This window comes from Haliaeetus leucocephalus, unplaced genomic scaffold (genome assembly GCF_000737465.1).
Source record: "Haliaeetus leucocephalus isolate CR32 unplaced genomic scaffold, Haliaeetus_leucocephalus-4.0 Scaffold195, whole genome shotgun sequence".
Lineage (NCBI taxonomy): Eukaryota > Metazoa > Chordata > Aves > Accipitriformes > Accipitridae > Haliaeetus > Haliaeetus leucocephalus.
This window is the reverse complement of record NW_010972631.1, coordinates 895,500-920,549: the sequence shown is the minus strand read 5'-3', so window position 1 is coordinate 920,549 and position 25,050 is coordinate 895,500. Positions and strand designations below refer to the sequence as shown.

General features: G+C 37.1%; 1 protein-coding gene across 2 annotated transcripts in view; it reads left to right on the top strand.

Moving 5' to 3' along the window:
- CASP8AP2 (caspase 8 associated protein 2) overlaps window positions 1–24,212 on the top strand; it is a 25,139-nt gene extending 927 nt beyond the window's left edge. Inside the window, exons 2-11 of one of the 2 annotated variants that reach the window (XR_774227.1) lie at window positions 887–962; window positions 2,078–2,155; window positions 3,931–4,031; window positions 5,223–5,297; window positions 6,545–6,660; window positions 9,355–11,858; window positions 14,390–17,351; window positions 19,163–19,262; window positions 21,217–21,720; window positions 22,986–24,212. Coding sequence is in view for 1 of the 2 variants with exons in the window: in XM_010565679.1 (XP_010563981.1) it covers window positions 914–962; window positions 2,078–2,155; window positions 3,931–4,031; window positions 5,223–5,297; window positions 6,545–6,660; window positions 9,355–11,858; window positions 14,390–17,351; window positions 19,163–19,262; window positions 21,217–21,273 (6,042 nt within the window). In the remaining variant the exon portion in view is untranslated. Of the gene's footprint in view, window positions 1–886; window positions 963–2,077; window positions 2,156–3,930; window positions 4,032–5,222; window positions 5,298–6,544; window positions 6,661–9,354; window positions 11,859–14,389; window positions 17,352–19,162; window positions 19,263–21,216 lie in introns of both variants that reach the window. The other variant, XM_010565679.1, reaches the window with a different exon arrangement.
- The last annotated feature ends 838 nt before the right edge of the window (window positions 24,213–25,050 follow it).

Sequence of the window (25,050 nt, the reverse complement as noted above, 5' to 3'; positions counted from 1 at the left end):
GGCGGCTGGGGTGCCGCTCCCGGGCCGCGGGCGGCGGCTGTCCCGCCCTGACCCCCGGGAGATCCCGGGCGCTTCCGCCGTGACAGGAATTGGGGCGGGCGGGAGCCCCTTCCCGCCCGTGCAGGGAGGGTGAGGCCTGGGGAGTGGGGTAGGGCCGCTGGCTCTGGACTGGCAGGCTGCTGCTCGGCACTAGTCAGTGCCGCCGCTTGCCCCGAGCTTTTTTTTTCCCCGAGCTCTTCTTTTCGACGCAGCGGGTGCCTCGGTGTTGCAGGCTGCTGCTCTCGCCTCGGAGGTGCTCGTGTCTCAGTGCCACAAGCGCGTGTGCTCGTAAAGTCGTTCTGCGATAGCTGTCGTGGCGGATACTGTGCGTCCTGTGGCCGAGCATCGTCTGAGCATCGCTCTGCGCCTTGGCAGGCAACCTGATTCTTGGCTGCTGCCGCTCGTTATTGGTTTGGTTGGTGGTGTCAGACGGGGGAAACTTGCTCTTAAATGGTCAGCAGAGAAGAACTCAGAATTATCAAATCAGAGTATTTTAACTGCTTACGATATACGTTCAGATAAGCTGTTCATAGAATGCGGTGCTTGTTTTCATACCGAAATTTCTTTTTAGGAGCTTTATTCGACGCATACAAATAAAAGATACAGCTGAAGGTCTTCTTCAGAATGCTTATTTACAGGACAGATAATTTCTTACTTTTCTTGATAGAGCTCTACATTTGTTATCTTGATGTAACAGTTTTCTCATTCTAGTGTTGGATTTTGTTGAAGAGAAGGGGCCACAGGTAGCTCAGGTGTAATTGGCTTATTTCAAGATGCTTCTGTCTTATGATGTTGTTCTGAAATTGTCAATTAACCTGTTGTCTTTCCTCTGACATTTTACTCATAGATGGGGAAGCCATAGGGAGTTTGTATCATGGCAGCAGATGAGGATGGACTGGGACTGTTTGATATCCGCTATGGTGGTAAGACGTGTTAGATTACTTTCTGTTTTGCAGGGAAGTAACATAGTCTTATCAAAATAAATAGGTCCAAAAATAACTTAGAAAACAAAATGGAAACAATTTAAGTTGGGACAAACACTGATGAGCTTGAACTGTAATTAAATGGTCCTGGCACAGTATCATTGTAAGCTGTATCCTATTAGTAAGTTTGGATTTTAAACCATAACTGTGTACTTTGGATTTCTAGTGTGTTTTGAGGGGATGCCTGGAACTGGTCTCTCCCCTGTGTTTTACGGTGTATAATTTAACCTTCACTGTATCTTAATGAAGAGTGTATTTGTATGGTTAGGAGGATTGTTCCTTTGTTTGCTATTTGTAAGAGCAAATGCACTATCATCTGGTATAGTACCAGCAATCAAGGTACTCTAACATTATTTCCAGCTCCACAGTTGATTGATGCATATTTGTGAGATTCCCAGCCTCAGAAGGAGTGTGGATGTTGATACTTTTCTTTATAGTAATAATATTTGTTGCCAAACTGGAGAGATTCACATAGAGGAGACAAGAGCGGTGAGGCATTGGAAAAAGACATGAAGAGAGACTGAGGAAATTTAGATTAAAATACTTTTACAGAACCAGTTAGTGTGTGAATGGATGGTAATACTAAAGCAAATTTTTTGAATTGTGATACAGACTGTTACAATACTTTCTGTTTAGTGAGAAATGTTTCTTTTAACAGTAGTGGCTTTATCATACTAATTCTTTTATTTTTGTTTCTGAGTTGTATAACTTTTGTATTCAGTGTATTCTAGAAAACAGTTTCAAATTCAGATCAAGTTGACTTAGTTATAATTTTAAAATTTATTTGTACTTAAAGCCATATCATTTGCTTCATGCACAGTTGTTATAGTATTTGGGTATTGATCTTACAAGACTCTCTGCTTACTGGTGAAATAAAGATCTTTTCTCCACAGTAGCAGTAGCTGGCTGAGTAAAATTCTGTGCTACTACTTTTACTACTCTCCACTGGTCTAGGATCACAGCTACACTCACTTTATGGGAAAGTTATAGGTTGGAGCTTACTAAATGTTTACTTTGGCTCTTTTTTTTTTTTTTTTTTTTTTTTGCTTTGGTAGAAGCTTCCCCTTTCAAGGAAGGTGATGAGAGCTCGGTGGATATTTACGATGGCTTGGACAATGGTTTGACAGTCCTTGGTAGGTTGATTGTATCTTGCTGCTTGGCATTATAGAGTCTCTGTGCTTCTTAGGCTGGTCTCAAGTAAAACAACAGTTAGCTGTAAGTTTACATGTAGCTGGTGAGCTGCTTGTTTAAATTCAAAACATATATGTTACACTCTATAAATACAGCAGAGAATTCTTAAATCCATTAGCTGAATGATTATAAGATAGTTTTCATGTGATACTGGCTATTTTAAGAGAATTTGTAATATAAAGGGGAGCAGAGAAACCTTAGCTATTCTATCTGTGCCTTGATACAGGACATTTTACCATGGAAGAACCACCTTTATTTTGTGGTTTTTAAGTAGCTTCAGGACCAGAACCAACAGTCACTGATGACTAAATCCCCAGTGAGAGCTCCAAAACATACTTTCTGTCTGATACAGTACATTCGGTAGATCCTTTTAACTTTTTGTTACTTTCTCAATAATTTCACATGCTAATGTAAATTAATTTCCTCTTTTAACCTCTTTGAAGGGAAGAGAGAAATTGACTCAGCACATGTTCTTTTTTAGGAGTCTTAGTGTACTGTTTAATGAAATGCTGTTTCTAGTATTTAAACAAATGTTTCTCTACTGCCCTTACTACTATAAGGCCATTGAATTTTTTTGGAAGTGCTATGCTATATCCTACAGACATAAAGCATCTATACATCTTTTTCTCTCTTTTCACTTTGTATTTGTTACAGCATATAAAAGTATTCTCTAAGTCTGTGTTTCACATACTGAGATGCATTGTTTAGTAAAGGTAAAAGATGCAAGGATGAATAACAACACAATGCAAACATTTTATATAGTCTAGTTCGGAGGGATCCTTTTTTTTAAATTTGAGAAGAGGATTGGTGAGATTTTTGCTCTATACAGGTGTTATTTGCATGTCATCTTGCATTGTGTTAATAACTCTTTGCGTTATGGTATTGTCCAAAGGATTGCAGCGCAGCTTTGATAGCTAACTTCATTTATTTGTCTGCAAATGAATCTATATTTCAGGGATGCCGTTAGTCAGGTCCTGTCAGTAATGTGTATTTGGTGAACATTTGGTGGATGTGTATTTGAGGAAAAAGGACCATTATCTAAATAATTGGGATGTTTGGGTGTTGGGTTGGTTTTTGTTTTGTTTTTGTTTTGTTTTTGTTTTTCTTTAATTTCTTTGGAACTAATGCTAGGGAGTTTACGTTTGTGAGGGAACATAAAGCAGCAAAGAACATTTATTCAACACAAGCAGCATGGTATTCAACCTCATACCAACTTAACAGTAATGCCATTTGATTCTGATCAGTTGGTCTGTATTTGTGAATGTGTGGGTCATTGGCATCTGAGTAATCTTCTCAATAATATTTTTCAATTGCAAATGTTTCCAATGTGAAGTCTGGCCAAAAGCTGAATGTATTGTAGGATGTACATATTTATTCTAGCTTTCTGCTATCCAGTGGCTCTGGAATTGTGGAACCTCAGATCACTGCTAAGGTGTAGCCCTTCTTGCTTTGTGAATTAGGTAGATTTACTGTGAGTTAGTTTTCCTTTGACCTAAAACAACTTATTAGACAGTCATAAAATGCACCTATCTTTGTTGTTAGGTGTCCTGTATATCTTAATTTTTCTAACACAGTATTTTCAGTTGAACTTTAATTTTCATCGTCACTTTTTATGTCTATATAAATTGCATCAAGTATTTCCAGTAAAACTAACATAAATGTTGAAATTCAGCGTAGGAATTTCTCCAGATAAGATCGTGTGGTTTTCTTTCTACAGACAATTCTGCTCCAAATTCTACACCAGCTGGAAACAGCTTAAATTTATTTGATGAGATATTAATTGAAGAAGGGACTGCAAAGGAAGCATCCTACAATGAGGTGTGTACTAATGTGACAAAAATAATTCTGGTGTTTTGGAGGTTTTTTGTTCCAAATTTTCTTGTGTAAAGTGCAAAGAATGTTGTCAGTGTGCTCACATTATTGGAAAAATAGGGAAACTGTTTTTAAGTAAGTAAAAAACAAGAGTGTGCTAATAAACTGTTATGCCAACACGTTTATCAGAATAAGTGAATCTCTCACTCTGTGACATGCATGGTCTGTTCTCATTTAACATCCTTTGCATGCGGTTCATGTATCAGCTACATTATAGGAAAATGTACCGTAACTTCCTTCTAGTTAAATATCTGTTCAGACGTCTGATACAAAGCTAGTCTTGACGTTTCTCCCAACAAATTTTACCAGACTAAAGCAGATAGGTCATGGATTAATCTTACATGTCATTAAATGTCCTTGAGAAGATGAAGATGATAACTGCTTCTAGCAAACCAGCAGATCACTTACTCATGTAGCATCACCTATCCTGGTCCATAAGACACATCTTAACTAACTTGAGCTTTGGCATAAAAGGGACAGACATCCACAGATATAATGCACTATAGAAGAAGCAGGAGCAAAACCTCCAGGAGTCTACTCAGTGATGAAAATGTCACTTTGAAAGTTTCAAAGTAGTTGACTGCTAAGTTTGATAATAGGGAAGTTGTCCATTCTTCTGTGAAAGTTTTGTCACCATCTACTTTTAAAGAAGGGCTCATGCCAAATGTTTTTTATTTGATTTTGTGATCTCAACAGGAGTATGTCCTTTGCAGTCTTATTTTTGTAGTCCAGGCTTGTTTGTAGTAACTTTTTGTTGTGTTTTTCCTTATCTGTTTTGTATTATATAAAATCTGACAAGCAAGTCCGCATCTGTAGGGCTCTGAGAACTCCTGCTCCTTGATAATCATGTCTTTAATTTCACAATAATATGGCTTCCTGTTACTCTCTAGCCTATTACTGTTGGGCAAGCACACATAAATTTCCTCTTATCTGAGTGTTTGTGATGTTTTAGAGACTTGTATACCTGTTGGAGCATATTGAAACTTTTTGTTTTAATATGGCTTTAATATGTTACTTCTGGAAAAAAAGGCAGAGCTTTGTAATATACATTACTGTGTTAACTAACTATAAATCTTTGGAGTAACTTTTCTGTGTAATTAAGTCCACTTCTGTGCTGTGAATTCTTCTCTCTGACAGTTGCAGGCAGAATATGGAAAATGTCAGCAGCAAATCAAAGAGTTGATGAAGAAATTTAAGGAAATACAGGCACAGGTACTGTAGTTCAAAGGGCAACATTGTCATGATTTATGTAAAGCGAACTGAATATTGCTTTGAGAGAGAGTTAATTTTATATGCTTTCCAGAACTGATCCATCGTGTGGATGGTTAGTAAAACACCTCTGTAGGTGCTAGGAGCTTGTTCCGCCTATGATAGTTGCTAGGATAGCCTACTGACAAAATCACTAGGTAAATTCACTTGTTTCATGATGTTGCGTGCAGTAACGCTTTAGTTGCTTAAAAGCTATCTTCTCTCTCCTTAATTAGAAAAAAAGCATGTCACATGAATAATTATCAGAAAGGTATCCAGTTCTCTTGCTTTTTAAAAAATAGGTCTTTAATGCACTAGGGAGAGGGTTGCAAAGGTACCTGAGCTGTCATTAGAACTAGAAGAGGATGTCTGCATTGCTTTGAGCATAGTGCCCTTTTGATAAGGCTGAACTGCTCTTCAACTTGAGCTAGTATCTACATGCTGTGCCATTCTATATAGTCACATTATCTTGGGCAATTCTGCAATATGCTCTATTGTGTATTACAGGTAAGTCCCAAAGGTTCTACGCTTTGCAATGGTAAGCAGCTTCTGCCCTGTGACACTTTTGTATTGTTTTCTGCAAAGCTTGTCTGCCTTTCTGAGCAGGCTTTGCTGAGAACAATTATTAAGAGAAGGGACTATCTCTAGGATTGACACATAGGGTTCTAGAATATCAGATCGGGAAATATTAGAATGATAGAGCACCCAAAGTTGATTTTGATACCTTGAAAGAAATAAAATTACCCTCTTTCTCTGAAAGTACTTAAAAGCTGCATCTCTCATTTGACACAGTGACCAGGAAAACAATAAATTGAGTGAAAGAATGAAGTAAAGTGGTGGATTATAATTTTTTAGCTCTATACTTACTTGGTTTATGGCATATTTCAGTTTTAATAAATTGTGTGCTTAAAACATCTTAAAAAATTACTAGGAACACAAAGAGGAGCCTAATCGTGAGTGATGTTTAAAAAAGGAAAAAAAAAAAAAAAAAAAAAAGAGCTCCTTTGGATCGCAATAGTTCTGACTTAATTCTGACTTCTCCAGAACAGTTTCTGTATCTTTTACTGTCAGTTTGCATACAAAGGGACTTTTTCTAATGCTTGTCTTGCACTGTTTTTCATTACGTGTTTGGATACCCAAGCTAATTCTTGTTCTTTTTCTCTCTCCCCCTCTCTCTGTTGCTCTCTTTTTTTGATGTATATTTAAAATAGAATGTCATCCTACAGAATGAAAACCAAGCTCTCAAAAAGAACATTTCAGCACTTATCAAAACAGCAAGAGTGGAAATTAACCGTAAGGATGAAGAAATCAGTAATCTCCATCAAAGGTACAGTTCAGTTCAGTGGAACTGGAAACATGCTTTTTGTCTGATCATGTTTATAGACTTGTAAGAAACTTTCATGTGTATTTTAAGTAAAACTAATGAAGAAAATCATTACTTAGTAAAGAATTGTTTGTGTGGTTTAGTACTGGTACAGAGGAAGTAGATAAGTATCTTCTTTGCTTGATGAGGTCTTTGGTTTCTAGTTAAGAAAACAAGGAGGAATCCAAATGGTGACTATTTGCCTGAATTCTTTTTTCATTTGTTTTGTTTAATTGCCCGTTCCTGGTGGGTTATCTAACCATCTTGCATGTTTCAAAGCAGATATTACTTTACACAGTTCGGCTTCAGAACTAGTGTTTTATGGTCTCAGACATGAATTCCATGGAACTTTTCACACAACAAATGAAAATAAATAAAGAGACTATGTAGTGTTTTCATGGCAAGATATGAAAGCCCTGTCTCCAGTGGTGGGGGATAGCAGCTAGAGAATTCTTGGTAATTTCTGTGTACTACTAGTCTTACTGCAAGGAGTTGAAAATACTGAAGTATAGATGGGAAAGTATCTGAATGTAAGGTTTCTGAACCACTTGAAATCAGAGCAGGAGTCCCAAGATTCAGGACCCCTAGCTTATCACAAAGTCACCTGCTTGTCACTTGTGTGACATCAGCCACATCAATGGTTTGTTTGTGTTTCAGTTTGACCATTTGATATTTTCTTGCTCCAAAAGGTGTCATAAAGAAGTTCATTTGACATTATAGCCTCTAGCTAGCTATAGAGTATGCATTTTAACTATGCAATTTTTTTTTTTTTTTCATAAATACAGAAAATTACCAGATACGATCTGATGGAGGTCAAGAGGTTTTAATATGTGTAATTCTTTCAGCTGATTGGCTTTAACACAATAGCTGTCATTTGCACATCTCTGAGTGTAGTATTCTGGGTTTCAAATTAAATTGTTTGAAAAATACTTTCTCATTTTGCATACTCAACCTCGTTAAAGAGTTTACAAACTCCGTTGCAATACCTTCTGAAAGTGATGAAAATTTATGAACAAGGTATTTTTATCTAGGTATTTTGGAGGCATCCATCATGGAAAATTGTGGGGAAGGTGGCACTCTGAAGTCTTAGAAGCACACCTTGTCTGCTGCATGGTCTATAATAAATTAGTTCATCTTAAACAATCTCCCTCTCTGTAAAGACTACTTCAGAGATAATATCTTTGAGGGGAATTGTTAGTGCTTATCTCAAACCCCCCCCCCAAAAAACAAAAATCAAAAGAAACTTAAAAAAAAACCCAAAACCCCACTTGGATACAATTACATTCATCAAACATGTATGCAGATTTAATAGCCAGCCTAAAGCATGGAAAAAACTTGTCAGTATAGTTCAAAATTCAACAGAAATATAGGAAAGGGTTTTGGATTGCAACAGCTGCAGCATTGTTTTAGTTCAACATTCAGCTTACATCACAATGTCAGATTTTTGGAGTAGAGCCAGTTGTGTAAGCTGATCATTACGTATTTAAATTTACTGTATTGGCCCATAGGAAGTGTTCAATTTTATAAAGCAAAACTAACCCCATTTTGTATTGGAGATAAATATGGAATTATTATTTGCCCTTGGAAGTGATTCCTTACAACTGGATGCTGAATCAGCGTAGAATTTCAGGCCAAAACCAAATGTCTGTGTGTAGCAGCCACTTCATCCTTGACTCTCTAAAAAGAGAGTCATACATTTGGTGGTTTGCTGCCATCATTTGGTGGTGTGACTTTTACTTATGTTTCCCTCTGTATGGATTAGACACAATCATTCTTTTTAGATAGCGGAGAGTATTTAAGAATGTTGCCATTGTCTTTAATCATGTCATTTTAATGAATTGCTGAATATGACAGAAAAGTGCCTGTTTCTTTTGGGGGGTTTTTTTTTTGGTGGTTGGGGTTTTTTGGGGGGTTTTCTTTGTTTGGGGGAGTTTTGTTTGGGTTTTTATTTGGTTTTTTTGTTTGCTTGTTTTTTGTGTGGGGTTTTTTTTCTGATGAGGCAACTTTGACAAGTTCTGTCAGTAATGAGTAAGAGTTCAGGCCATCCAGGCTACATGTGCCCTTTTTAATTTAATTTTTTTCTTTTTATTATGATGACCTTGCAGCAGTAGCATGTGGCCTTGATGAGGCTTGATTATTGTAATTGACTACTTGTTTTCTGTAGCTTGCAGCAGGTTCCAAATATGGTAACTTATTTGCTTACTGGGTAAACAGTCACATTATACCTATTCTTTAGGCTGCCAGTTTACCAAATAGTAAACTATTGAATTGCTCTTTTTCTAATTATTATTTTTTTAAAATCACTAATGATGTAAAGAACAATTTTTTTCATAGGGAAAGGCTTTTTATTGCTGGACAATGAAATACTAATTTGAATTACTGAAATTGTTAATTAGACCAAATACAGTATTTTTCCACAGTTCTTGCTTTTTCTTTAGATGAATTTCATTTGGAAAATATGTATACAAATTGCATTCTTTTTCTATGTGCTAATGGAAACTATTAAATTTCTATTTTTATCCCACCTTTTTTTCAGCTTGAAGCTGAAAGAAAGCATGAAAATTTTTTAGAGATATATGGATTCATTGCAGTTCAGCTTTAGTTATGTTTAAATACATTTTAAAATAATGTAACTTTTTTTTTTCTTTTTATAAACAGGCTATCAGAATTTCCCAATCATCGAAGTAGTTTCACCAGAACATACCTTCCAGGATCAACTAATGGAAGGTGCTCTGAGATGTGTAAAACAAAAGATTCTAAATTCAGACCTTCTGAATTAGGTGACAATATAAAGATGGAGCATAGAATGAAAAATGACTGTTTAAAAGATACATACCACAGTTACTCATCTCATAATACAGACAATGGGAAGTCTAGCTCTGAAAAAAGAAACACTCCATATTTACTGAGATACCCTCCCGATGAGCTCTGCAACGATGGTACTCATACATGTCTACCGAACTATGACCATAGTTCCAACAAGGATAACAGAAAGGAAAGAAAAGAAATTAGAAGTAATGAACAGTACAGTAGGGGAAATGTCAACAAATACAAAAGAGAAGTACATCAGAGCACTGGAAGCAATGGTGACAGTGAAGAGGGGAATTCAGATCCTCAGCAAAAGCTGAAAAGCCTTTCAGAGAAGGCCAGTAAAAATGAGTTGCAACAAAAAAGTCAGAGTGTGAAACTCAAATGCAGTCCAGGTATAGAAAGAAGAGTAGAAAGGGGTGTTTCTTCCTGGGAGAAACAAACTACTGGTAAAGACAGATTTCAAACAAGAGGTGAATTGTATGCTGATGAGAGATCACAAAATGTATTAAAAAAAGACATTAAAACACACGATAAAGATGAAAAAAATGCTGGCCTAAAAAAAACAAATGAAAAGCTACAAGAGCAGCCAAGGAGATCTGGTAGAGGGAGCAGTCCACACTCAAAGAATGAACATTCAAAGAGTCTTCATGAATCACGTAAATGTCGTGTGGAAGAGTCTAGAAAAGGAAAAGACATTGACTGCAAGAGAGACAGGGGAGCAAATGATCATACTGCTCGAGAAGGAAGGACTTCACCTAATTCCAACAGCAGAGAGCATAAATATGCACGCTTGAAGGAAAATAGTAGTAGGTATGAATGGGAAACAGCACATTCCAAATCAGAAAGACACAGAACTGAAGAAAAAAGGAAAAGAGAAAGAGAGAATCAGGATGAAAATAGACATTTTAGAAATGAAAGAAGAGTTGCAAAAGAGATATCACACCAATCTGCAAAAGAATCCAAGAAAGGTACAGATGTCGCAAAAAGTGAGAGAAACAAGTCCTATAAGCTAGAAGAAACATCCAGAGTAGCAGATAGCTTAAAAGACCGTAAAGTTCCCAAAACTAAAGATGATCACACTGGCACAAAGAGCAAAGATTTAAAACTTAGCTTTATGGAAAAGCTAAATTTAACTCTTTCTCCTGCTAAGAAACAATGTCTCTCTCCAACGGATGGATTTAAACCACCTTCCCAACAGGCCACTGCTGAGGGAAGTACAGAGCTCATGCTGCAGGCAGAACTGTTAGATTCTGCCCACGCTATTAACTGTGGTCCCACAGAGCAAACTAATTCAACACTACAAGTTCTGGACAGCACAGCTCAAAGCAGTGTGGAACCAGCACTGCCTGTTTCTGTCAATTCTGAAAATAAAGCCTTGAAAGTAGCAGCAGCAGACCCAGCACAGTCTGAAGCATTGCCAGCAGTGGCAACTGATGAAATGAGCTCAGAAACCTTACCAGAAGCAGAAGTGGGTCAGGTACAGCCCCAAGCCTTGCCAGGAGCAGCAGAAGTACTGGTTCCTGTTGAGATGCAGGCTGAAACGTTGTCAGAAGCAGCAGAGGCTTGTGATGTGGTTGAATTGGAAGCCTCAGCAACAGCAGTGGCAGTGAAGGATCTGAATCGCCCTGCATCTTTGCCCCTGGAGGTGGCAGGGAGTTTGGCAGAGTGTGAAAACTTGCCTGTGACAGTGGGCGTCATAGAGGATGATAATGTACCAGCAGCAAAAGTGGCACAGTCTGAACCTGCCAGTGAAAGTATGGGAGCCCTTCCAGAGTCCACAACAGAGAAGAAAGAGGAAGATAAAACAAGGCTAGCTGCTGACATAGAAAGCTCAGCAGACCAACATGGCTCTCAAAACCTTGACTTGGAAGCCAAAAGTTCTGGTGTCCTGGAGTCCTGTGATGTGACAGATGATATTAGTGAAACAAAACCAGACTCTTTAATGGAAGTAGTGAAGGACAATGATCACTTGGCTGCAGATGTTGAGTGTCCCGTTGAGGAAAAGGGTATCTGTGAAATGAATATGAGTACATCTCGGTCACTTGACGGAACTACATTAACCGATAAGGATGAACCATTAGTTGACCAGAATGCTTGTGATCTGGAGCCAGACCTAACTGAAATCAGTACTGCAGCATCTTCTCTTAGTGGTGAGATGTATCCTAGAACTAAAGAGAGAGAGATTAACCCAGTTCCTGTTGATGATGACAGCTCAATACTGAGTATTGATCTCAATCACTTGAGGTATATTCCAAAGGCAATCAGCCCACTGAACAGTCCAATGCGACCCTTGGCTAAAGCACTTAAGATGGAAAGTCCCTGCAAAGGTCTTGTGAAGAGTTATAACAAAGGTATTTGTTTATGTATATTCTAATTTATTTTCTACATAAAGGCTAAGAAGATCCATTCATGGAAAGCAGAAATGACTTCTTTTAACTGCATTCTCAAAAGCATAGATTGTTTCTTCTTAAGCTGTATAAGCCTCAGTGGTCCTTTTTGTTTGTACTGGAACCATTTAACAGTGCAGCCAGGACTGTAGCCAATTGAACATTACTGCTAGAAAAGTTGGAGTTTGTCACTACTGACAGATAAGTGGTTGAAATAAGAGTTACATACTAACTTTAAAAAAAACCCAACATATAGGTTTCTTAATTGCAGTTAGGTCTGAGTAGGTCTCATTAGGTTTTTCTCTGAAATTGTAGCAGCAAAGGTTACTTAGGATCATATTCTTTCAAGTATTTATTTGTGAGATAGCTGGAGAGTACCTGAGACTTAATTTCTAGGAAAGTCAGCTAAGAGAAGGCTGTGCTTTCCATTTGAATTAATTTCAGTGTGAATTTTTATATATATATTTTGTAACTGTGAGTCAGTCGGTGGGGAAAAGTAAAACAAATAGGACATTAGGATTTATCATTAATGAAGTAAGAGCTAACTCCTAAATAAGATGTCAGAGAGATAAAATGCAATGAGAGCACTCACAGGAAGAGAAGATAGGTGACCCAAAGTTTAAATCTTTTACTTCTGTGAATTTAACTTCCTGTAATGTCCTGCTGCAACTACTAAAAAGTTTTCTTGGAAGGATAGATTTCCTACTAGAAGCGGAATGGTAGAGTGGCATTTAAATCCTTTTTCTTATATTTCAGACCATAATACTTATGTCTTTTTGGAAATCTTAGTGTGGTTTACTCTGGAATTCTGTCTCTTGTGCTTGAGACAGCTACTCTCTTAAGTGTGAATTCCTTTAGCAGTTTATATTTCATTCCTGCAGTACTTTATGTTCTTTGAAATATCTGGGGGAACACGAGAGTTTTGGGATTAGAGTAGATGAACATGAAATAAAAGTATTTTTCTAATTTCGTAGTGTTTCCCTGAGTTACTAATTAGACAAATCCATCCTGTCCAGAACTTGCTACTAAATTCCAAAGCAGTGATTTTCAGCTCTGAAGTTAGAAGCCTAGTTGTCTTTGTGATCTAATGAATGATAGGTGTCAAATGTTCTGCATTGGTTAAATTGACAGGAGGCTATAGTTTCTCTTGGCCTTGAAATTCAGTACTCACCTTTCTGCTGTTCTGCAGGACAAGGGTACATATATAAATATTATAGTTTGACCACTTTCATTTTATACTTTGGTTTGTCAAAATATTGAAGTGATTAGTTTGAGAAGGTATTGATCCTTGCAGAACTGAAATGGAGGCAGTGATAGAATATGTTTTTGCTCCTGTAGAATCTGTATAAAGTAAACATTTTCAAATGTTGCTTTGAAGCGTTAAACCACAAGTTCATTTTTTATGGAGATGAGTTTATATATGATCTTTTATGAGATTAAATGTTTGTTAGAGGTCATTAAGCAGTCTAATCTATGTGCTATTGAACATGAGTGGTTTATTAACTAGAGTGCCCAGCAAGCCTAAAATTAACTGCAAATCTCATTAATCAATACATACGCACTTCAGTGGAATTTTTGTACAATGGAAATGAGCTTGTCTTTTCATCTTTTGTAACATGCTGCTTTGTAGCTAACTGTAATTGCTTTTTTTTCTTAACAAAATAGCATGTTTTGAATTTTAAATAATGATTAAATACATATTTAATGATATCTCAAAAATATACAACATTTAATAAACTTATTTGTGAGGCAGAGTAAGGCGTACTACATTTGGCAGAACTTTAGCCTTTTCTCTCACATATGTCATTCCTCATTCCTGTCATTCAGGAGCCTGAACTGGAGGCTTTCTCCAAAATTTCTAAGAAAAAAAGCTTTTTGTGCTGTTCTGCTTAGTTACAGTGCTGGTCATCTTAAATGCATCAAAAACTGAAATAGGGGTTTTATCATGTGTGCAGTGCCTAGTACTCTTTTTTGTTTAGTAGGTCAGTTTATTGAAAGACTCAACCTTTTTATCAGCCTTGGAAAAGATAGTTGAATGCAGACATTAGTAGGTCATTTGTTCTTCTCATTTTGTTTTTGTTGTGAAACTGTTAAAAGAAAAAGCCACCTATTGTATGTAAATGTTAGTCCATAATGATGTTAAAGTTAACATTCAGCTTGTGCAGTGTTCAGAAAACTTGTTAAAGTAAATGGAAAGAAGTTCAAAACTGGTGGAAACTGCTAGATTTTTCTGTTTTCAATGAATATATTTGTGAGAGAGATCACATGTTTCTGGTGAAATGTTGAGGTCTTATTGGCCCTTTGAAGCTCAGAAAAATCCCTTAAACTAGCAGCTACTGAAGCAAATGACCCAATCTTGTTATAGCTTGTTGTTGGCAGTTTCAGACAAACAGTTCTGAACAGTCACTTTACAGAAGAGAATCTTCCAGGTTTTTCTGAAAATGTCTGTTTATAATTGCATTCTTTATGGTGATTAGCAAACTTTTCTTTTATAGATTTAATTCCTGAAAGTACGGTTGTCGTCTGTCCCTCAAAGAATTTGTCAAAGGAGGTAAACAAAGAAAATCAAAAGCCAGTTAGCATGTCTGATGAACACTTAGAGATGGAGTCCCAGCTGAGTATCTCTTCAGATGAAATAGAAGAAGGAGAAATCATAAGTAGCGATGAAGATGAAGAAAAATCTAAGCCAGAAAGAGGCTCTGAAAAGACAAAAAAGTCAAGACCAAAAGCTTCTCCTGAGACACGAAATTTGACCAGCAGTCCGCAGAATCAAAAGAATAAACCTGTGCATTGCAATGAAGATAATGGAAAATTTGTTTCTGTGAAAGTAAGTACAAAGAAGAACAGAGAGAGGCATAAAAATCAGACTTTCAGATCTTCGAAAGATATGAAGAAAAATAAAACTGTAAGCATTGCTTGTCTTGAAAAAATAGTTCATGTTATTGTTGAGCCTTCAAATGTACAAGAAATCATGCAGATGCTAAGAGCTATACGAAAACAGATGAGGAAAAATTATATGAAGTTTAAGGTACACTTCCCAGTTCAGCATTTTCACAGAATTATAGAATCTGGTATCATAAATTTTACATCATTAATAAAATACTTGAACTTTTCCAAGATGTCTACACTAGGTGAGACATTAAAATTGAATGTCTGTGATATTATAGAATCCAAACTTAAGCAAGTTAAAAAGAATGCAATAGTGGACCATCTTTTTGAACAACAAGTATCAGATATGAAAAAACAGTTATGGAAATTTGTAGATGAACAACTTGATTACTTATTTGAAAAGATAAGGAGAATTATAATAAAACTATGTGATGTGGGAAATGTGGGAAATGAGAGTGAGGAAGGGAAGTTTGAAAGAGCAGGAAAGCAAAAATACAAGATCAGTCATAAAAATTATGTGCAAAGATCTAGAAAAAAGTCCCTGAAACCCAGATCTCAAAAGCCTGAAGAATATATCCTTTCGAAGCAAATTGTGGATTATCAACGACGTAAGTGTCACCATGAGAAAAATAAAACAGATGCGCCAAAAACTGCCTTTACAAAATGTCTTAACTCCATTGATAACACGAGGAATTCCCAAACCAAAGTGCACCTCTCTAAAGAGAATAATTTGCAAAGCACTCTCACTCCACTGAAGGGTGTAAAATATGAAAAGGAAGGATTCCAGCTATCCAGAGATGCTAACAAGTCTGATCTTGGTTATGAGCTTCTCACAGAACAACAAGCATCCAGTCTTACGTTTAATCTTGTAAGTGATGCTCAAATGGGTGAAATTTTCAAAAGCTTATTGCAAGGTTCTGATCTCTTGGAAAAAAATGGTGGCAATATTGACAGAAATGAGTGGGAATTCAGGACTCCAGAAAAACAGTTTTTAGACAGTCATAAATGCAGAAGTAATGCTGCTGGACTGGTGCAAGAGATTGCTCCAAAGGAGGCTTGTGTGGGATCTCGACCAGTAGAGGATATTACCTCACCTACTGTTTCACCTGTAAGAGCTCCCTCTTTAGCATCTAGGCTTCAGATGTCTGTTGATCCAGATGTATTAGATGAAAGCTGTATGTTTGAGGTTCCTACAAATGCAGCTGCATGCAAAGAAGATGAATGCAATTTACAAAAGAATAAATCAATTGTTTCTTCTGTCCTCCTTGAAGATTTGGCTGTTTCCTTAACTATTCCATCACCTTTGAAATCAGATGCTCACCTCAGCTTCCTAAAACCTGAGAATAATTCTAGCTCAACTCCCGAGGGTGTTCTCAGCGCACATTACAGTGAAGATGCCCTTCTTGAAGAGGAGGATGCCACTGAACAAGACATTCATTTGGCTTTAGAATCTGATAACTCAAGCAGTAAATCAAGTTGTTCTTCATCGTGGACAAGTCGGCCTGTTGCTCCTGGTTTTCAGTGTCGCCCCAGCCTACCAATGCAAGCAGTGATCATGGAGAAATCCAACGATCATTTTATTGTAAAGATTAGGCGTGCGGTGCCATCTACCTCACCAGCATCTGATCAGGTGGCTTCAGTGAAGGAGGCACGGGCATCCTCAACCAAGATTGAAAAAGAAGAAATGAGAAGTGGGGAAAAAGAAAGGGACAGTCAGAGTGCCACAGCAGCTGCTGTGCAAGAAGCTCTCAAACCAGATCTGGTTAAGACAAATCAGTTGCCTCATGTCAGCACTGGACAAGAACAAAATCCTGCCTTACCTCAGCCTCTAAGAGAGTCACATAATAGTATTGGAAAGGAAGAAACTGCTGGGTTGCTTGCACCGTGTAGAAAATCTTCAAACACAGAGAGCCATGAAACTGAAAGCCCGGATAAAGGCTCTGAGCAACCTCAGGCACACAAATTGAAAGTATCTGAAAACATAAACGAAATGCGTGTTAGATCTCAAGCTTCTTTTCCTGCTGGATGCGGTATAGAGTCATACATAGACTTAACAGATGATATTGTTAGTGAAACTTCATGTCATGCGGTGGAATTCACTGCAGATAACAGGACTCAGGAAAATTCTACAGGAAACTCAGAAATCGGTGATAAAAAGGAAGAACTGGAAGAGTGCTCTGATGCATTTATAGACTTAACGGAAGAGCTTTCGAATGAGACTGTGGCAGGTGAAGGTAATTTTGAAACAAAATCCACTTCAAATACTGATGTAGGATGCCAGATAAGTATAGATGATAAAGCTAGTAAAAAAAGGAAAAAGGAGGCTGTCAGAGAGAATTCCAACTCAAAAAGGCAACGAAAAGAAACTGAATCAGCAGGTGAAGGGAGTGATACAAGTGATGTGAAGTCTGAAGAGGTAAATTCAGCTCCCAAACAATGTTCCAGTAAGAAGAATGAGTTGCAGCAGAACAAAGACTCTTCTCCTTTGGCTTCATCTGCATCATCACCTAGTCTGTATGCCAAAAACATCATTAAAAAGAAGGGAGAAGTAGTAGTTTCCTGGACGAGGTAATTTCTGATTTGATCTGTTTGATTGTTCTAGGTTTATTTTAAACTACATGATATACTGAAAAGTGGGAAGAAAAGGATATTTAGCTGGTGGCTGAAGTTATTTGGTAGCTCTACATCCTGTAAATAGTGGAGTGGGAGCCTCCTTTATCTGTGGAGGATGGCTTTATGAGGTTGATGTCTTCTCTTAGAGTAGCACTGAAAGGTGCCAAAGTGTATTTTATCCATTTTCTATAACAGTTGTCCAGGGGAAAACAAATTTAAGAGATGAACTGATTCATGTAATCCTGTTAGCAGCCTTTGGAAGAGAACAACTTTTAGTCATTTCTTAGGTAGGTTAAATCAGATTTGCCTTAAAGAAGGTGACTTCCATACATCATAACTAATTACATTGCTTACCCAGGTCTCCCAAAACAAGAGTACTTTTTGCTTTTGTTTTTAAAGCTTATAGGCTAAGGTAACAAGACCTACTATATTGCACTATCTGTAATTTTTGTTTCCCCTGCCCATTTCCTTTCCTGTCCAAAAATTCCAGCCAGGCTTGGTAGGGGATGCAGGTCTTTGATGTTCCTGCAAGGCTTGGAAGCATTGGTGACTGGGTAAAGGAGAGCAGCTAAAGATTTCCCCCGCTGACAGAAGGCATGAGAGCAAACATGTTTTCTGTTTTAGGGTCTACACTGCTCAATCTGCAGAAATGTACTAGTCAACCATTCAGCCCATATATTCCAGTTAGTAGGATGTGGGTGACAAATGAGGTGATGGTATGTGTCAAAGATACAAGTTATTGTGTATTGTTATCCTTAAGAAACTGTAGTTAGCAGGTTTTGCTGTTCTTGCTACAACTTGATATAATCAACACTTTATAAAGGGACTCCTAAAATTTTCAGGATAGACTTTTCTGAACAATAGTTCAGATATAAAGTAAGTTTCTAGGTAGCATTTTCAAAGAAAATCAACTACTTCACAGAAAAAAGACTTTGAAAGCTAATACAATTTTTAACATGCAAACCAATGAGATTGGAAGAGATTATTACAGTTTTCCTTATGAATATGACTAGGTTTTCTGTGTCACAGTCTTCATCCATCTTTGAACTATGCAAAAAAAAAGTTTATTTAAATAACTAGTCATTATATTTGTCTTTGAAATAGAGGAAATTAAATATAACTTATTGGAATATGGCAGGTTTCAACCAAAGATACATAGTAGCTGCTGTATAATGACTGTGTCTTTATACATTTTACATATACCTAACTTCATTAATGAGACAAACTGCAAATCGGTGACACACTTAAGAATAGACTCCTGGTCCTTTATTCTCATGTGAACAGTAGATGTGCTCTGAGTGTGTTTGTTACATTAAGCCACTTACAGAAGTCAAACACGTCTCTGTTTCATCTTCAAATGACAGTGGGCCTTAGGTGACAGCTGCTACCTAGCCATGCAGAGTGAGGCAGGTCTGCCTAGAACTACTGTTGAATTTGAGTTCTTTTCAATTCAAGCTTAAACGTCAGCTTCAGAAGTTTAAAACTCTTTTGATGACTTTGGTTTTGGGCTAACTCTGTTGTAATAATCCTGCCCTTCCTAATAGGGTAGCATAATCTCCACTACCACTTGTTTATAATGACTCTGTTACTCTGTGCTGGTAGAGGGGAGGATCATCCATAAATTCATTGCTGCTGTTTGAACTCATGTTCCGTAGTTTGGAAATACTCAGAATTTTATATATGCCCATATGTTTTGGGGTGGTTTTGTTCGTGTGCATATACACATATATATGTATTAATATTTTTAAAACGCATTTTTGCTATAGAAATGATGACCGGGAAATTTTACTGGAATGTCAGAGAAAAGGACCGTCGAGCAGAACCTTTGTTTCCTTAGCCACTAGGCTGAACAAAAGCCCAAATCAGGTAGGTGCTATCATTCTTATATTTGATAACAACTATGTTGCTACATTTATGATTGTAGTTGAACAAAAAACTTCGGACATCTGCTAATTTGGAGTTGTTTTTTCCTCATGTCTTTTGTTGGGGGGTTCTTGAAAAAGAATCTTAGATTCTCCCAGTTCTTACTTTTTAAAAATAGACATTATAGGGATATTATGGTCCAGGGATTCTTCAGTAACCTGTTTAACTGGTACATTGAAACTGCTGTGTCCAATCATAAGCCAGGAGCAACAGGATTGTTTCTATTGTTGAATCAGCACTTAGATAAAGAAAGGCAATTTGGAGAGGCCCAAAGCCTTTGCACACATTTAATAAATTAGGAAAGGATTAAAATTAGAGCTGGAAAAAAAAAAATACCAAGATTTTGCAGAAGAGACGTTTTTAATGAAAATGTTTCATTTTTTCTTTCACTTTTTAATTAAGAAATGTCAAAAGACACAAACATCAAATTGATGTAGAATATTTCCAGAGGTTTGCATATAACTTTGTACTCTTCTTGAATTTCTATCTTAGTCTCTATCCTGCAAATCTAAAAAGAGAAGCACCCATTTGACTAAGTTAGGAAATCCTGCGTGCTCAGAATTTGGCTTTTAGGATGTTGTGTTGTATCGTTACAGAGTCTTTGCGGGTTTTAGAAGCTGTTGGGGTGGATGATTGGATAAAACAGTGTTATCTGTGCATTTATGCCACTTTTCCCGGTTAGGTATTTGGTGGATGATAGATACACTATAGCAATATGCATATAGCAATAAGAAATACTAACTTACAATTGAATGAGGTCACTATGTAAGCTGTAGCTATGCTCATGTGGTTTAACCCTAGCCAGCCACTAAGCACCACGCAGCCGCTCACTCACTTCCCCCCCCACACACACACAGTGGGATGGGGGAGAGAATCGGGAAGAAAAAAGTGAAACTCGTGGATTGCGATAAGAACACTTTAATAGAACAGAAAAGAAGAAACTAATAATTATAATGATAACACTAATAAAATGACAGTAATAATAATAAAAGGATTGGAATATACAAGCGATGCACAATGCAATTGCTCACCACCTGCCGACCGATGTCCAGTTAGTCCCTGACTGGCGATCCCCTCACCCCCACTCCCCCCAGTTTATATACTGGATGTGACATTGCATGGCATGGAACACCCCTTTGGCCACTTTGGGTCAGCTGCCCTGGCTGTGTCCCCTCCCAGCTTCTTATGCCCTCCAGCCTTCTTGCTGGCTGGGTGTGAGAAGCTGAAAAATCCTTGACTTAGTCTAAACACTACTTAGCAACAACTGAAAACATCAGTGTGTTATCAACATTCTTCTCATACCAAACTCAAAAACGTAGCACTGTACCAGCTACTGGGAAGACAATTAATTCGGTTCCCACCTGAAACCAGGACAGCTCAGCAAAAAGATGTTTGACTCTTATCTACAGACCAGTTTTGTAAAATCCTTAGTAGGGAAATTACTCCATGATGACCCATAAATACCTGAAGCAGCAGTTGTACAAGAGGGTAGAACATAACCAATAAACTGTGCTTTTTGTGGAGTACAGAATAAGCTCTTGTCCTCACATTTGAATGTTACTCACAATTACACCTGGCAAAATTCAAGTCTAATTGACTTTGAAGCCTTCATTTTTTTTCCTCCCTGTTGTAAGGGAACCTGTGTTAAACCAGTAGTTGGCTCTAGGTCTCTGGTTAACCTGAAGGCTGTTCTGGATGTCAGATGTATAGGAAGACTTCCTACATCCAAGTAACTTGTTAATAGTGCTCCTAAAATTCTCCCACTAAAATTTATTGGAAGCAAATAAAAAACAAAATAGTGGTCTCTTTAAAAAACTTTATGCTATCAGATCAGTCTTTCTTGGTAGGTATGGAAGTGTGGGGCCTTAATGATATGTCTTTTTTTGTCCTCCATTAGGTTTCAGAAAGATTCAAGCAGTTAATGAAGCTGTTCAAGAAATCCAAGTGCAAGTAAACTTACCACCAAGTTGCTTCATGGTTACAGGGTTTTAGCTGTCACCAGCAGTGATGGACTACAACCACTGCATTCAAATGATGGGATTAGTGGGACGTACCCAAGTCAGAATACTAAGTTTGGTAAACCTGATGCACTGTTAATTACTTACTTCCCTGTCCACGTTTCCTCTGAAGTGCTTTGTCAGAATAACACAGAGGGAACTTTACATACAAACTGGCTAGGAAGGAATGGGCATGTACAAATGGAGCAGTATCACTTCAAGGGGGTGACATCCCCTGTTGGTTAAATGTGTTCTATAAGCAAAGAAAAGGACATGCAGTCAAGTGAAAATGGTGGCCCTTGCTTAACTTGTCAGAAGTACTGCGTATGGCGATGTCAAACTATGATTTTAAAAAATAAGAGTGCTTTGGAATCCAGTTGGTGGATAATCCTGGAAAATGACAGGTATGTCATCTTGGTTACCTTGAAACATATTTTAAGAAGTTAGGCCTTTCTCTTTTAAAATAAGGCAGGGCAATGATAGCAATGATTCCAAAAGCTGCTTATCTAGTAATTGGATTCTGATGGTAAGCAATAGGTGATTCTTGCTGCTTTTTCAGTTGCTTATAGTAGGTTTCAAGGAGAGAATCTGGCATGGAGTGTAGGGTTTGTCTTCAACTTTAAGCACATTATCTAAGCCATTTCTAATGACTCCACTGTTCAACAGAGATGAATGAGTTTCTCTTTGAGGATACCCATCTGTCGTCCTTGACAATGGAGAAAACCTAAGCCAGTTGCCTAGTCTAGACCCCTAACTTTCTGATTTCTGAAGTCAAATTAAATGAGTCCCAACCTCTGTGAGAGAGTGAAGCCAGTCATTAATACAGTGACCAGTTTTTCAGTTTCTTTTAAATCATGAAATGCCATAATGAGTACTAATTTACAAAGAACTGTCTTGTAGTTAAAAACATTTTGCAGTTCTGATGATATTTAAAAAGACTTAGTATTGAATTTTGAATAGTTGGGACTTTTTTTCTGTGAAAAATGTATTGGATTTTTTTAATTTATTTTTTTTTGCGTCGGAAAAGGCTAATGTGTTTTTCTGCTCCAGATTACATCTGGGAAAGGTACTTAATTTAGGTCTTCAACATAATGAACATTATGTTTTGCTTAAAAAAAATATATATAAAAATTGACAAGTGATTGTCTTTTTAAAATTAATTTAGAAACAGACCTTTACAGTTTTATAAAATGTGACTTTATACTTACTAACCAGGAGAAAAACTTTTCTGTAAAAACAAGCAGTTTCAAAAGCTTGTCAACTTGGCATGTTTTGACAGCAATTGTATCTATCTTTACAAATTGTTTAGTATATTAGAAATTCATTATGTTCTATTTTAAAGAACTCTTATAACTGCTTCCAGTTTTACTAGTACATACTAAAAGTGTGTATGTATATATATGTATAGACACACATATCTCATATATTGCTGCTTTATCCCAAATTTCTAAAAAGCGTTTGTTTTTTTTTAATTTCCCCTAGGAAACATTCCTGGAAGTTGCACAGGTTTTTGTATTATGAATTCATTGATGTTTGAGTTTTTCTTCTTTATTGAGGATCGGAATTGCTGTATTTAGTCAGAATATCTGCTACGTTTAGTTAGACTTCATTTAAGAGCCCCACCTTAGTGCATTGCCTTTCAACTTGGATTAAATTGGCTTTTTTTCAGAATCCAATGACCACTTCTTCAGTTTCAGCATAATGGTTTTTTGCTCCCTCTCCAACGAATGGGACAGACTTCTCATTCTAATAAACCATCAGGTAATTTGTCAGTGATGTTGCCACCAACACCTTTGGAGTATTGTAAACGTGACCTATGGAATGGATTGTCATGCTGCCAAACAGTGCGTCATCCTTGTTTTAGGCAGTGCTCTGGAAACTGTTACAAGGAATGACTTGAGTAGGTGATGATGTCAGTTCTGGCAGTCTTCCATCTTATGTGCTTGCTTCTAAAACGTTTGCTTTTGATGATCAAGTGTCATCTTCCATGCTACGCCAGCAGCACCTAGTGATTTCAGGGGGGGATTTGTATACCTACCCATGCTTTTTCTTAATGAACATTTGTGGCAATTGTGTACTTTTTGGAGATTTAAATCTAACTGAATCTGTTCTCAAGAGTAGTCAGTTAGCAGAGTAGCATTCATGTTTGTGGAAAAATCAGGCTCTACTAACAGTATTCTTTTAACCATATCGTTAGAGATCAGAATGTGCACAGTACTGAAGGCACTGAGGGAAGTAGTTTCTCTGCACTTAAGTGCTTCCTCTCTGTCTCAAAGAAGCAGGCAGTATTTTATTACAAAGTTGTTTATTCCTTGTCTGTGTTTATTTACTTTCTTATCTGTACAGGTGATAGGGGTGGCGGGGTTTGACTGGTTTGGTTCTGACTTGGATTCCTTTTTTGTAAATTATGAAACTTTTTTTAATGTTCTGTCTATTTTAAGTATGTGTACAGGTTCCTGCGTGGTCATGTAAAATATCTGATGTGTGTATATATATAAATATATGTATAAAAATAGAGAGAGCTTTGTTTAGCCAAAGATGATTTTTTTAACTATATAAAACTCTGGGTTTATTTTGTATAAACTAAATAGTTTGCTTACTGTAAGAGTAATGCAAAAAATAAAACTGTAAAATTCACACACATATGTTCTTGTTGAACAAAGGTTGGCTTGGAGTGGTTTTGTACCATTGTTTGTAATTTATGTCTCCAACAAGAATTTTGATACATATATGCAAAATGTACTGTATGTAAATCTACAGTCTTATTTGTGAAACCTCAGGTAAATGAAAACATTTTCTGGAACTGTTGGCTAATGGCTTGACAAGTACAAATGCTGTGAAGCAGCATTAAAATTGACTTCCGTTACTTTGTATAAATGAGTAGCTATGTTGATGTTTTGGCCAATAAACATGGAAGCAATCAGCTGCTGCTCTGATGCAATTACTGCTCCAAATACATATAGCTTATTTCTTAGTGGACATGACTGGATCAGAAAATGGACAATTTCACAAACTACATAAAACCTTTAAACCACTTATGAAGTTCGTTCAACTTTCCTTTTCTTTTCTAGAAACATTGGGTTAGTGTTGAGTGGAATATTACAGAGGAGAAAGACCTTTTTGTATCCAAGCCTTTCCAGTGAGAGAGTGTACCTGGCAGCCCTTTGAGAGTCTTACTCCAATTTGCTCTTACAAATAGGTCTGCTTCTATCCAACAAACATATTTTTACAGGATTCGGTTTTAAAACTCTTAATGGACATGAATATTGGAAAATTTTCCAAAGTGGAAATTCAGAGAGCAAGGTTTATGGAGATGCACATAATGAAATCATAGAGCATCAGGTATAGAATTTTGAGGGATTCTCTAAGGCATAGTCTGTTGCCAGCTAACTATCTACATACAGTAGTTGACTGTACTAAAGGCATTTCTCACTCTGAAACCAGCTGCAGAATAATCTTTAGCAATTTGTCCTCATGAAGGGAGGCAGCAGCAAAAAAGCATGCCAAGTAACAGGTTTAAGGATTTCTTAGAAGAATCTATGAAATCAATCAAGAGGTGTTTCAGGAGCAAAATTGGCTTTGATTGGTAGGAAAGATGGATAAAGTTTCAGCAGTGGCTGGCACATGCTCTCCCATCAGAGTTTGACAGTACTATGCTATGCCACCAGAAGCAAACCCATCTGAGTCACAAGAGATAACATGAGGAATAAAATAAATAGAGAAATAGTTTAACA